Source organism: Sus scrofa, chromosome 5 (assembly GCF_000003025.6).
Source record: "Sus scrofa isolate TJ Tabasco breed Duroc chromosome 5, Sscrofa11.1, whole genome shotgun sequence".
Lineage (NCBI taxonomy): Eukaryota > Metazoa > Chordata > Mammalia > Artiodactyla > Suidae > Sus > Sus scrofa.
In genome coordinates this window covers 65,716,118-65,729,926 of record NC_010447.5, presented here as the reverse complement: position 1 = coordinate 65,729,926, position 13,809 = coordinate 65,716,118, and the positions used below count along the sequence as shown (strand labels likewise).

The 13,809-nt window shown below is 46.2% G+C and overlaps 1 protein-coding gene across 4 annotated transcripts in view; it reads left to right on the top strand.

Annotated features, from left to right (window-relative positions):
• GALNT8 (polypeptide N-acetylgalactosaminyltransferase 8) overlaps positions 1-13,809 on the top strand; it is a 38,402-nt gene that overhangs the window by 5,595 nt on the left and 18,998 nt on the right. For all 4 annotated transcript variants that reach the window (XM_013988444.2, XM_021092442.1, XM_021092443.1 and 1 more), the window contains exons 2-3: positions 2,649-2,946; positions 11,666-11,832. In XM_013988444.2, the coding sequence (XP_013843898.1) occupies positions 2,649-2,946; positions 11,666-11,832 (465 nt within the window). The remainder of the gene's footprint in view (positions 1-2,648; positions 2,947-11,665; positions 11,833-13,809) is intronic.

Below are 13,809 nucleotides of genomic sequence, written 5' to 3'. Positions count from 1 at the left end.
GGGATGCTTTCTTGTAACTTGCAGGAAGGTATTACATGGGCTAGAGCTGACTCTGTGAGCCTGATTGGAATTTAGGGTGCATGCAAGAGAGGGTTGAGGGGAACGAGGTGGGTCTGTATACGGAGTCCCTAGATTACTATTTTGGGTTTAATGCTGAGGGGTGTCATAGTCAAGGCTGGACTCGGGACACACTAATCAGCTCTGGGACTGATTCCACCGAACTTCCCACATATGGCTGCCACGAGCATCTATGTCCCCAGGGTTGCTGCAGGGACCTCTGCCTTCCCAGGAGACTCTCCCAGACCCGCAGCCAGGTCTGGTCCAGGCTCCTATTAAGTTACTGCTTTTGCGGTATTTCATGCAGGTCCTGGCATGCATGAGATGTTGTGTGTGCCCTTTAAAAATGAAGTCTCTATTTCCCCCAGTCCTTTGGGACTCCAGAAATTAAGGTGCTCTGGCATTAAAAGCCACATGCTTTGGGGGCTCATCTTCCTGGTGCAGGACCCCTGGGCTGGGGGCAGATTGCAGGAACAAAAGATTGCTGCTAGTAATAGAAAACTAGGTATCTCAAGTTAAGGAATTTAATGCTTTTCTCTGTATGGGAAGATGCAGGGTCTGGGCTCACTGAACTCATTCCTTTGATCTGCATCTCAGCTCTCTGGGGCCAGTATCCTGGGTTTTCTCATCCTGAGTTCCCTCAGGGCTTACTTTAGGAGTGGCTGCAGTCTGATGGCTGCTAGGTCCAGGGTGTTCTTTGATTCCTTCCTGAGTTCCCTCAGGGCTCACTGGCTCACCTTGGAGGTGGCTGCAATGGCTGAAAACTGTGACATCCTTTGTTTACTGATGTGGTAGGCACTATTTTATTTCTCAGTGCCATCTGCAGAAATGGGGGGTGATGCCTTGGGAGGCATGGGGACAGGATCCTTAGGAATTTGGGAAACTTGGAAAACAGCAAAATGAGAAATGTCTCTGTCAACTTAAAAAAATGCACAACCTGGAAGTCTAGAGTTAAGCTTTATTTGGGGTGAATTTAGGACTTAAGCCCAGGAGAGAGAATCTCCAGTAGCCCTGAGAAAACTGCTCCGATGAGGCAAGGGCGGGGGGGGGGGGGGGGGAGCTAGGATCTATGAGCTTTTGCAACAAAAGGGAGGTTGTAGGAACAAAGGTTTACAGATAACGAGATTTCCCGAAAAACCTTTACAGAAGACCAGTTTCCATGGGAAGATAAAGGTCTGGACTTACTGGACTCACTCCTTTGATAGGCTCACTCCTGGGCTGTGGGCCTGGCTTCTTTGCTTCTTTCCTGGGTTCCCAAGGGCTCACTGGCCCACCCTTGATGTAAATGGTTCTTGGGCTTTATTCTGAAAAATATTAACTTATTGTCAATGTATTTCTCAGGTTGTTGCCAAAACTCAGCCTTTGTCTACTGGTGCCAAATAGAACCATGGAGACAGAGTTTTGGGAGAAGGAGAAAAAAATAGCTTTTATTCCTTTGTAAGGCAATGGAGACCACAGCAGACTAAGGCCCTAAAGACTGTGCCCTCCTTTGGGAGAGAATAGGTAGTGGTTTTATGGTTTAGGAGTGGAAAACAGGGCCTCAGATAAGGATCAGGGTTGAGGCAAGCTGGCTGAGTAGCATCCTTGAGGATGCAGTTTCCATCCCTGGCCTCGCTCAGTGGGTTAAGGATCCAGCATTGCCGTGAGCTGTGGTGTAGCTTGCAGACATGGCTCAGATCCTGCATTGCTGTGGCTGTGGTGTAGGCCGGCAGCTACAGCTCCGGTTCGACCCCTAGCCTGGGAACCTACATGTGCCACAAGTGCAACCCTAAAAAGCAAAAAAAAAAAAAAAAAGCTGGGACTGGTTCTGGTGGTCCTCCTTATTTCTGGAATGAAGAAGTCTTCATCAGAATTCCTGTTGTGGCTCAGAGGGTTAAGAACCTGACTAGTATCCATGAGTATGAAGATTTGATCCCTGGCCTCACTCAATGGGTTAAAGATCCAGCGTTGCTGTGGCTGTGGCGTAGGCTGGCAGCTGCAGTTCCAATTCCACCCCTCACCTGGGAACTTCCAAATGCTGCAGGTGTGGTCCTAAAAAGACCAAAAAAAAAAAAAATTCTTCTTTAAGTATTTAACATCTTCCATTTGTTGGGGGTATTAGTTCTGCAGAAGGGCTCAAGGATATTGTTGGGCTATATTCCTTGAGGAGGGACCAGGCTGCACTATTGTTTCTAGACTGCTCCTCTTTGGTCCCTGCAGCCCCTTCCTTCCCTAATTAGCAACTGTTTGAACCTGCCCTTTGGAACTCAGAGCAGGTCAAAGAGGCTGAATGAAGCCTGTTTCCTAAAAAGAAATGGGGGGCCCGGAAAGGCTTCCATGCCCAGGAGTGCCACAGGGCCCTGCTCTGCTTCAAGATCATGGTCCAAGTTCTGACAGAGCCAACAGGAAAGATACTTTCTCCTGCCTGCCTTGCTGGGACAGCCGAGCAGAGCTCTGGCCAGTTCCCGGGACACCTCGCAACCTCTGGGACAAACGCTCGGAAATTTTAGAATTTGGGGAGGAAACTATTTCAAGGAAAAGTGGGTGAGAAAGCCACGTCCAGATTCCTAACGACTGGCTGAAATGTCTTCTCCCCTGCCCTTCATTTGCAGAAGAACATATGAAACTGGCTATGAAGCAACCAAAAAATGTGGACACCCCACCAGAATGGGTGAGAGATGAAAGTCGGCCTGTTCAAAAGGCAGTGGAAGCCAAGGAGAGGGCGAGGAAGGACCAGAAACCAAAAGAGCTTCTGTTTCCAAACTCGGTGCTTTTCCAGAAGTGGGGTGAGGACCTTTCTGAGGAGGAGCAGAAAAAGGCCGAGGCCCTCTTCCAGAAGTTTGGCTACAACGTCTACCTCAGTGACCAGCTGCCTCTCGCCCGCACCATCCCAGACACGAGGGATCCCAGGTAGGGTTGACCACAGCCACCTCCCCTGGTACCTCAGCTTCATTTGAAGATGGGTGTTGGGAGCAGGGGAAGTCAAGGGCTGGGAAGAGAGTCCGGGGAGTGGGGAGTTGGTGGGGATGGGGCTCAGGGCGTAGGAAGTCCTGAAAGGCTGACTGAGCACAGTTCTCATGCATTTTATCATGGCAGCTCAGAGGCAATAACTGACTGCTTAAAGTGGGGTTTTTTGTCTTTGTCTTTTGTTTTTTTATCTTTTCAGGGCCACACCTGTGGCATATGGAGGTTCCCAGGCTAGGGGTCGAATCAGAGCTGCAGCTGCTGGTCTACACCACAGCACCAGCCACGCAGGGTTTGAGCCTCATCTGTGACCAGGGGTCGAACCCGCCTCCTCATGGATCCTAGTCAGGTTCGTTAACCACTGAGCCACGAAGGGAACTCCCGACTGCTTTCAGTGTTTACTGCCTTCTGGAGAAGAGCAGAGATGTCATAGAAACATGATCCTGGAGAATTCTGATGGGATCCTGGAGAATTCATAATTTTACAAATGAGGAAACTACGGTTGAGAAGAGAAGGGGCGTGGGCAAATCGAAAGAAGTTAACAGCCCTCCTTTCCCCCCTGGTGTTTTCCTCGAACCCTCGGCTTGGACGGTCTTTGTTATTAATTTTAACTTAAGCTTCCCTCTTGCCTTCTCTTTCCCCTTCCTATCATTTCTTCTCTTTCTGCCTCTCTCACCTTCCTAAAGAAATTTTTAAAATCACAGCTTTGGAGATATAATTCACACACCGCATAATTTGTTAATTGAACAAGTGTACAATTTAATGGTTTTTAGTGTATTCGGAGTTGTGCAGCCTCACAATTAATTTTAAAACATTTTCATCACTTCGAAAAGAAACCCCGGAGTTCCAGTCGTGGTGCAGTGGTTAACGAATCCGACTAGGAACCATGAGGTTGCGGGTTCGGTCCCTGGCCTTGCTCAGTGGGTTAACGATCCGGCGTTGCCGTGAGCTGTGGTGTAGGTTGCAGACGCAGCTCGGATCCTGCGTTGCTGTGGCTCTGGCGTAGGCCGGTGGCTACAGCTCCGATTGGACCCCTAGCCTGGGAACCTCCATATGCCGCAGGAGCGGCCCAAGAAATAGCAATAAAAGAAAAAAAAAAAAAAGAAAAGAAAAGAAACCCCATGGGAGTTCCTGTTGTGGCTCAGCCGTTAAGAACCTGATATAGTGTCTGTGAGGATGTAGGTTTGATCCTTGGGCACTCTCAGTGGGTTAAGGATCCCGCGTTGCCATGAGCTGTGCTGTGAGTCACAGCGAGGATGTAGTGTGGCTGTGGCTGTGGCTGTGGCTGTGGTGTAGGCTGGCAGCTACAGCTCTGATTCGACCTCTAGCCTGGGAACCTCCATATGCCATACTTTTAGCCCTGAAAAAGAAAACAAAACCAAAACCAAAAACCCATATTACAGTCACTCCCCATTTGCCCATGATTTTCACATCCCTAGGCAACCAACTAATCTGCTATTTGTCCTTTTGGATTTGCCTATAATATGGGGTCTTTCGTGGATTTTTTTTTTTTTTTCTTTTTCAGCCGCCTCCAAGGCACATGGAAGTTCCAGATCCAGGGATCAAATCCAAGCCAAAGGTGCAGCAATGCCAGATAATTAACCTGCTCCTCAGTGCAGGGGATCCAACCAGCACTTCTACAGTGGCAAGCTGGATCATTAACCCACTGTGCCACAGCAGGAAACCCCTAAAATGGGGTATTCTGTGCTTGGCTTTTTTTACTTAGTGTAATATTTTCAAATATCATTCATGTTATAGCACTCCTTTTATTGTAAAATATTTCGCTGTCTGATTATTTTATCCACACACTGGTTGATGGATTGTTCCTGCTTTTTTACTGTTATGAATAATGCTGCCGTGAACACTCACGTTCAAATTTTCGTTTGTTTGTTTGTTTTGTTTTAAGGGCTTCACCCACAACATATGGAATTTTCCAGGCTAGGCATTCAATTCAAGTTGCAGCTTCCGGCCTACACCACAGCCACAGAAACACCCAATCCCAGCCACATCTTTGACCTATGCTGCAGCTTGTGGAAATGCTGGATCGAACCCACAACCTCATGGTTACTAGTTGGGTTCTTAACCTGCTGAGCCACAGCAGGAACTGTCACATACAAGGTTTTTGTGGACATTTGTCTTCATTTTTCTTGATTATACCCTAGGAGTACAATTGCTGGGCTGAATGATAATTCTATATTTAAACTTTCAAGGAAATGCCGGACAGTTTTTTGTTTTTTTGTTTTTTTTTAAAGTAACTGCATCATTTTACATTCCTCCAGGAGCATGTGAGAGTCCTGATTTTTCCACATAGTTACCAACATTTATTATTAATTTTTTTCTTTTTGGGGGGGTGGGCACCCCTGTCTCATATGGAAGTTCCCAGGCTAGGGGTCAAATCAGAGCTACCGCTGCCAGCCCATGCCACAGCCACCCACAATGCGGGATCTGAGCCAAGTCTGTGACCTACACCACAGTTCATGGCAATGCTGTATCCTTAACCCACTGAGCAGAGCCAGGGATTGAACCCTCGTCCTCATGTACTCTAGTTGGGTTCATTACCACAGAGCCATGACGGGAACTCAAAGTTTTTGTGTGTGTGTGTGTGTGTGTGTGTGTGTGTTTGTTAATAGCCATCCTTCGAATGTGAAGTGGTATATCTTTGCGCTTTTGATTTAAATTTCCCTGATGTCTAATAACATGTGGTCATTGGCCATTTGTATATGGTCTTTGGAGAAATGTTCATTTGGAGACTCTCTCTACTTTTAAAAACTGGTTTGTTTGTCTCTTTATTACCGAGTTGGAAGTGTTCTTTGTATCCTCTAGATACAAGCTCCTATCAGATGTATGACTTGCAACTGTCTTCTCCCCTGTGGGTTGTCTTTTCATTTTCTTGATTGTCTTCTGTGATGCACAAAAGGTTTTTTTGTTTGTTTGTTTTTTGACTTTTTTGTCTTTTTAGGGCCATACCCGCAGCATATGGAGGTTTCCAGGCTAGGGGTCGGTTGGGAGCTACCGTTGCCAGCCTACACCACAGCTCAAGCAATGCCAGCTCCTTAACCCATGGATCAAGGCCAGGGATCAACTGCAACTTCATGGATTCTAATCATATTCGTTTCTGCCATGCCACCATGGGAACTCCCAGTATAACTATTTTAATAATTTTTCAGAATATTTTTTTGTTTTCTTTTTTTGGCCACTCGCATGGCATGTGGATGCTCCAGGGCCAAGGATTGTACATGTGTTACAGCTGCAACCTGAGCCGCTCTAGTGACTCTAGTCCTTAACCCACTGAGCCACCAGGGAATTCTAATAATTTTTCAGTATATATATATATATATATTTTTTTTTTTTTTTTTGTATTTTTGCTGTTTTCTTAGGCTGCTCCTGTGGCATATGGAGGTTCCCAGGCTAGGGGTCAAATCAGAGCTGTAGCCACCAGCCTACACCAGAGCCACAGCAATGCGGGATCTAAGCCGCGTCTGCAACCTACACCACAGCTCACGGCAATGCCAGATCCTTAACCCACTGAGCAAGGCCAGGGATCGAACCTGCAACCTCATGGTTCCTAGTTGGATTCGTTAACCACTGAGCCACGACGGGAACTCCAGTATATTTTTAATACTTATTTTCTTAATGGGTGATCTAGGGCTTGTCACATAGACTTCATCAGAGCCTGCTTAGACTTATTTCAATGAGATATAGGAAGGTGACTCATATATAGCTCCCTTTTTTATTATCATTATAAGTATTTCATGTAAGTATGGTACAAAACTCCAAAATACTGTTATGGTCATTATATAATTTTATGTCTTTTAAAGAAAATGAGAAGAAAGGGGAGGAAGTATAAATTTATAGTTTGTTATATTTATCTTCTTATTTACCACTTCTGATTCTCTGCATTTCTTCCTGTAGATTCAATCTGCCATCTGGTGTTATTTCCTTATTTCAGTACAGCTTTGCTCCCATCCACCACTTTTGTGCTGTTTTTGTCAAGTATGTTAAATTACTATATGTTGTAGTCCCAATAATACAATTATACATAATTTAAAAAAACACAATTTCTTTTAAAATTAGTTAAGAGAAGAAAGGAGGAGAAATAGGCATTTACAATGTCGTTTTTAAAAATTAAAGTTCTCTTCGTAGCTCAGTGGTTAACAAACCCGACTAGGATCCATGAGGATGCAGGTTGGATCCCTGGCCTTGCTCAGTGGGTTAAGGATACAGCATTGCCATGATCTGTGGTGTAGGTCACAGACACAGCTCAGATCTGCCATTGCTGTGGCTGTGGTGTAGGCCATCAGCTGTAGCTCTGATTAGACCCCTAGCCTGGGAACCTCCATATGCAGCTGGTGCAGCCCTAAAAAAAAAAAAAAGACAAAAACAAAAAAACTAAAGTACAGTTGATATACACACAATGTTGTACCAATTTCTGCTCTACAGCAAAATGACCCAATCGTGTACATATATATTCTTTTTCTCCTATTACCTTCCATCATGTTCTATCCTAAGAGATTGGATACAGTTCCCTGTGCTATACAGTAGAATCTCATTGCTTATCCATTCTAAATGTAAGAGCTTACAACTACTAACCCCAAACTCCCCATTCACTCCCCCGGCCCCCGGCAATCACCAGTCTATTGTCTTTGTGAGTCTGTTTCTGTTTTGTAGATAGTTTCATTTATGCTATATTTTAGATTCTGCATATATGTGATATCATATAGTATTTGTCTTTCTCTTTCTGACTTACTTCACTTAGTATGAGAATCTCTAGTTGCATCCATGTTGCTGCAAATGGCATTATTTCATTCTTTTTTTGTGGTTGGGTACTATTCCATTGTGTATATGTACCAAATCTCACCCCATTTCATCTGTTTCTGTGTCTTGGCTATTGCGAATGGTGCTGGAATGAACATAGGGTTGCACGTATCTTTTTGTCTTTTGTTTTTGTTTTAGGGCTATGCCTGTGGCATATGGAAGTTCCCAGGCTAGGGGTCAAATTGGAACTGCAGCTGCTGACCTACACTACAGCACCAGCAATAGCAATGCTGGGATCTGAGATGTGTCTGCAACCTACACCACAGCTCATGGCAACGCCAGATCCTTAACCCACTGAGCAAGGCCAGCAATTTGTTGTTGCTGAGCTACAACGGGAACTGCTACAGAGCCATATTGTAATTGCTTATTTGCCAAATGTGGCTAGAGGCTATCATAGCAGACAGCATGGATATAGAATCTCTCCGTCATCACAGGAGATTCGATTGGACAGTACTGGTCTGTACATTCCGGGTCAGGTGCTGGGAAACAGGGAGGAAGGATCCAAGCATCATTTTTGGAACTGCGGGAGCCACATTTTCTGCCTCTCTCTCTCTCTCTTTTTTTTTTTTTTTTTTTTTTTTGGTCTTTTTGTCTTTTTGAGGGCCACACCCAGGCTAGGGGTCTAATCAGAGCTGTAGCTGCCCGCCTACGCCAGAGCCACTGCAACACCCGATCCGAGCCGTGTCTGCAACATACACGACAGCCCATGGCCATGCCAGATCCTCAACCCACTGAGCGAGGCCAGAGATCGAACCCCCAGCCCCATGGTTCCCAGTCGGATTCGTTTCCACTGTGCAGCAATGGGAACTCCCTGCCTCTCTTGATATAAAGTGGGGAGGAGGATTCGGGGTGTGGAGAAGAGAATTGTTGTGAAAGCAGTTAGAAAACAGTCAAGACCATATATTCAAAAGGCTGCATGGGAGACTGGGCGGAGGAGGAAAGCGCTGAAGGTAGCTGATGGGATTGTGTGGATTAGAGGCAGAGAAGCTGAGCAGAGTTTTAATCAGTTTTCAATCTAGCATACTTACAGATTCCCAGTTAAATGCATATTTATTGTATAACCAGTCTGTAGTAGACATTAAGAACTGCCACGGAGCTCGAAAGAATTTAAAGGTCATCTCTTAGTCTCCTCTGCGTAAATAGTCATGATCCTCGGCTTTAGCTGAAGGCTCCTTTCTGCTTATAACTTGAGTGATTTTTATCCAACTTCTGTGAACTCATCCACCGCTTGCACGGTGATGACTCCAAAATTCGCATGTCTCCAATCCAGATTATTCATCCAGGGCCATATAAGCAATGACTGGCTGGGGAATTCCATGATGTGACTCAGCGTCACTTAGAGTCAACATGGCCAAACTTAAATGGACCGATTTCTTCAATCCCTGGCCTCGGTCAGTGGGTTAAGGATCCAGCATTGCCTTGAGCTGTGGTGGAGGTCGCAGACACGGCTCGGATCCCAAGTTGCTGTGGCTTGGTATAGGTCGGCAGCTGTAGCTTCGATTCTACCCCTAGCCTGGGAACTTCCACATGCTATGGGTGCAGCCCTAAAAAGTGGGAAAAAAAATTACAACCACCACCAAAGTGGTAATAATAGCAGTTAACATTTATGGAGCACTTCTAACGCATGTGATTGCATTTGAACCTCCTAATATGCTATTCTGAGATAATAGAAAATAATATTGGTCTCTGCCCCAGTTCCCTGACACAGAGCTCTTGAAACCCTTGTAGATTCGCAAGTGATCAGGACCCTAGGAGCATCTTTTGCTCTGTTGAGGTCCCTCTGATCGGGCTCCTGGATGGGGCTGGTCACATCTAGACCAAGTCATTTTTAGAAGCTTGGATTGTTCAATGCACCCTCCATCCTCCAGAAAGGGGAGAAGGTTGAAATCAGAAGGATGCGTCCATAAAATCTCAGAGAGCTTCCAGGTTGATGAGCTGGGAGGGTGAGGCACCCCAGTTCCATGGGCAGAGAGACTCCTGTGGTCAGGACCCTCCCAGAGCTCCCTCTACGTATGTCTTTATCTGGTTGTTCATCTGCATCCTTTAATCCTGTTCCCTGTGATTGGCCTTGGAAGTGGGGAGCAATCTCGTTGAATGGAGTCTTAACCCGTGGATTCGGATGCTCTCATCAGGCAATGTCAGAACTGAGTTAAATTGTAGGACATCCAGCTGGTATCACAGAGAACTGCTTGGTGTGGGGAAAACTCCCATACATCTGGTGACCAGATGTGTCAAGAGGGAAGTGTTCTGTGTGGCAATAATGTGATTCACCCCGGAGACACGTGCAGGGAGCCACAGAACTGTTTGATGTGTGAAACCCACAAACACGCCTGGTCACCAGAGTTTTCCGGGTAAGTGGTGCTGTGAGTAGAGAGAAGGAGACACAGCGGAGTTTTGCTTCTTTAGAGAGGCCAAGACAATTCAGTGGGGTGGGGCGGGGGGAGAGTCTCTTGGTGCTGAGACTCCTCTGTGTCTGTACACAAAAGGGTCAAGTTGCCCCTCGACATCACACCATACGTAAGAGCATCTCAACATGGTCACAGATGTAAATGTAACAGATAAAACTATAAGACTCTTAGAAAAAAGCATGGGAGTCAATCTTGAATCTTAGACAATGATTTTTATTTTTATTTTTTTCTGTTTAAGGTTGCATCTGCAGCATTTGGAAGTTCCCCGGGCCAGAAGGAGAATTGTAGCTGCAGCTGGAGCCTACGCCACAGCCACAGCAACACTGGATCCAAGCCTCCTCTATGACCTAGGTTGCAGATTGCAGCAATGCTGGATTCTTAACCCACTGAGCAAGGCCAGGGATTGAACCTACCTCTTCAGGTCCTTAACCTGCTGGGCCACAATGGGAACTCCTAGGCAATGATTTTTAGATGTGACCCACAAAGCGTATGTGATAAAAGAGGTATTAAAAACTTGACTTAATTAAAACTGATTTTTTTTTCTGCAAACAATATCAAGAAAATGAGGAGTTCCCGTCATGGCGCAGTGGAAATGGATCCGACTGGGAACCTGGAGATTGCAGGTTTGATCCCTGGCCTCGCTCAGTGGGTTGGGGATCCTGCATTGCTATGGCAGTGGTGTAGGCTGCAGGCTACACCTCCAATTAGACCCCCAGCCTGGGAAACTCCGTATGCCACAGGTGGAGCCCTAAAAAGACAACAACAACAACAAAAAAAAAAAAAAAGAAAGAAAGAAAGAAAGAATAAAGGTCTTAGATATTTCTCCAAAGAAAATATACACAAGGTTAAAAAGCATATGAAAAGATGCTCAACATTTGTTCTTAGGAAAATGGATCTCAAAATCGTAGTTCACACCCTCTGGGATGACTATGGCTCTCATCAAAATGACATCGTGACCAGTGCTCTCCAGGATGTGGAGACATTGGAACCCACATTTATTACTGATTTAATGTAAAATGTTGCAGCCCCTTTGGAAAATAGTACAACAGTTCATCAGATTGTTCAATGCAGAGTTACCACATGACTTAGGCATTTCCCTCCTAGCTGTGCATGTAGGTAAATTGAAAACATATGCCAACAGAAAAACTTGTCGAAGAAGTTCCTGTTGTGGCTTAGTTGTAATGAACCCGACTAGTATCCATGCGGATGTGGGTTCTGTCCGTGGCCTCGCTCAGAGGTGAAGGAGCCAGCATTGCTACAAGCTGCAGGATAGGTCACAGACGTGGCTCCGATTTGGCGTTGCTGCGGCTGTGGTGTAGGCCAGCAGCTGCAGCTCCAATTCAACCCCTGGCCTGGGAACTTTCATATACTGCAGATGCAGCCCTAAAAAGACAAAAAAAGAGAGGGAGAGTAATATGGTTATAAAAAATGATCTCTCATAGGTGTCTCTGGAAGAGATATTCTTCGCAGCTCCCGTCCCTCAGTGTCATCCTTATATTCGTGAATGAAGCTCTGTCGGTTATACAACGGGCCATCGCCAGCATCATCAGCCGGACCCCCCCTCAGCTGTTGAAGGAGATCATCTTAGTGGATGATTTTAGCTCAAATGGTGAGCAACTTGCTAAAGGAATCATAGCAAAAATGACCGTTTGTTGACTGTGGTAGGCTGAAAGGGCTTTTAGCTTCAAGTTTAGGATAAAAAGTGGGGCTTCTCGGAGTTCCTGTCGTGGCACAGTGGTTAACGAATCGGACTAGGAACCATGAGGTTGAGGGTTCCATCCCTGGCCTGGCTTAGTGGGTTAAGGATCCAGCATCGCTGTGAGCTGTGGTGTAGGTTGTAGATGCGGCTTGGATCCCGCTTTGCTGTGGCTGTGGTGTAGGCCGGCAGCTACAGTTCCGTTTAGACCCCTAGCCTGGGAACCTCCATATGCCATGGGTGCAGCCCTCAAAAAGGGAAAAAGACAAAAAAAAAAAAAAAAAGAAAAAAAAAGTAGGGCTTCTCATGGACAGGAAAGAATCTTTCTCTCTTTCTTTCTTTCCTTCCTTCCTTCCCTCCCTCCCTCCCTCCCTCCTTCTTTCTTTCTTTCTTTCTTTCTTTCTTTCTTTCTTTCTTTCTTTCTTTCTTTCTTTCTTTCTTTCTTTCTTTTTTTCTTTCTTTCTTTCTTCCCTTCCTTCCTCCTTCCTTCCTTCTTTCTTTCTTTTCTTTCCTTCTTTCTTTGATTTTTAGGGCTGCACTCAAGGCATATAGAAGTTCCTAGGCTAGGGGTATAGTTGGAGCTATAGCCGCCGGCCTGGGCCACAGCCACAGCCACGCCAGATCCGAGCCACGTCTATGACCTCCACCACAGCTCCCGGCCATGCCAGATCCTTAACCCACTGATCGAGGCCAGGGATCGAACCCGCATCCTCCTGGATCCTAGTTGGGATGGTTAACCCCTGAGCCATGAAGGGGACTCCCACAAAGAAAGGGATTCTTTACTGAGGGCTGTTTGTGCTGGGACATCCGTCTTCCCAAGGTCAGGGCAGAGGGTCATCATCTCGTCTCCACAGATGAGGAAACAAAGGTAGAGAGGTCGCGGGGTATGGCTCAGGTGCGTGGCGAGTCCTCGGTGGAACCAAGGCAGGCCCAGGGCTGTGTGACTCCAAAGCCACCCGTGCCCATTCCTCACACCGGAGGGGAGGGACACCCGAGAGAAGGAGAAGGGTCCAAAGGCAGAATCCCCAGACCCCAAGAAGGGATTCGGAATGGTCCTCTGGGAGGAAAACCTCAATCTTCCTCCCCAGTCCTCCTGGAAAGAAGGGAGCTCTGGCCGCTGAGACTGTCCACAGCGGCAGGATCTCTTGCTCATGTCATGCCCCCTCCCCAACCTGGTCCAGACCCCCAAGGACGACATGCGGAGAAGTGGGGGAGTGGGCTTGTCTTCACTTTATGGATTTCAGAGTCTTGGTTCCTCCCTTCCATGCTCCACACCCTTGGGTTACAACCTCTCCACGCTCCGGTTTCCTCATCGGCAAAGCACGGATGTCGACAATAACAACCATCCCGTGGACGAAAGGGAGAATTAGAGATACTAATGGCAGCTAACGTGGTTTGTTCTAAGCACCTTACACACTATTAACCATGAACAATTTCAATCATTACCACAACCTATGAGGAAGGACCTGCTTTTTTGCTTATTTCCCAGATGCAAAAAAATAAGGTGTAGGCTCGTCAAGAAACTTGCTCAAGGCACAACTGGGAAGTGACAAACCTGAAATTTGACTGTAAACTTTAGAGGGCAGAGCCCTAGCTCTAGCCACTGTGTTCTTGGATATGGATTACAAATAGCATCTAGTGCATAGTAACCTCTTAGCTAGTGTTAGCTCTTCGTTTGATTAATTTGGGGTGCCAGATAAAAAAAAAAAAAAACTAGAACTGAAGTCACAAAACCAGAGATCTGGGCGAGCAATAACGAAGACATTTCAGGTAGCAAGGGCTGTGAAGCAGCGGCTCATGGGAGGCAGAATTGTTTCTTCTCTGGGAGGATCTTTAGGTACCAGATAGGTTACTGCAACATCAAATTAAGGATAGTTTGGCCAGAGGAGA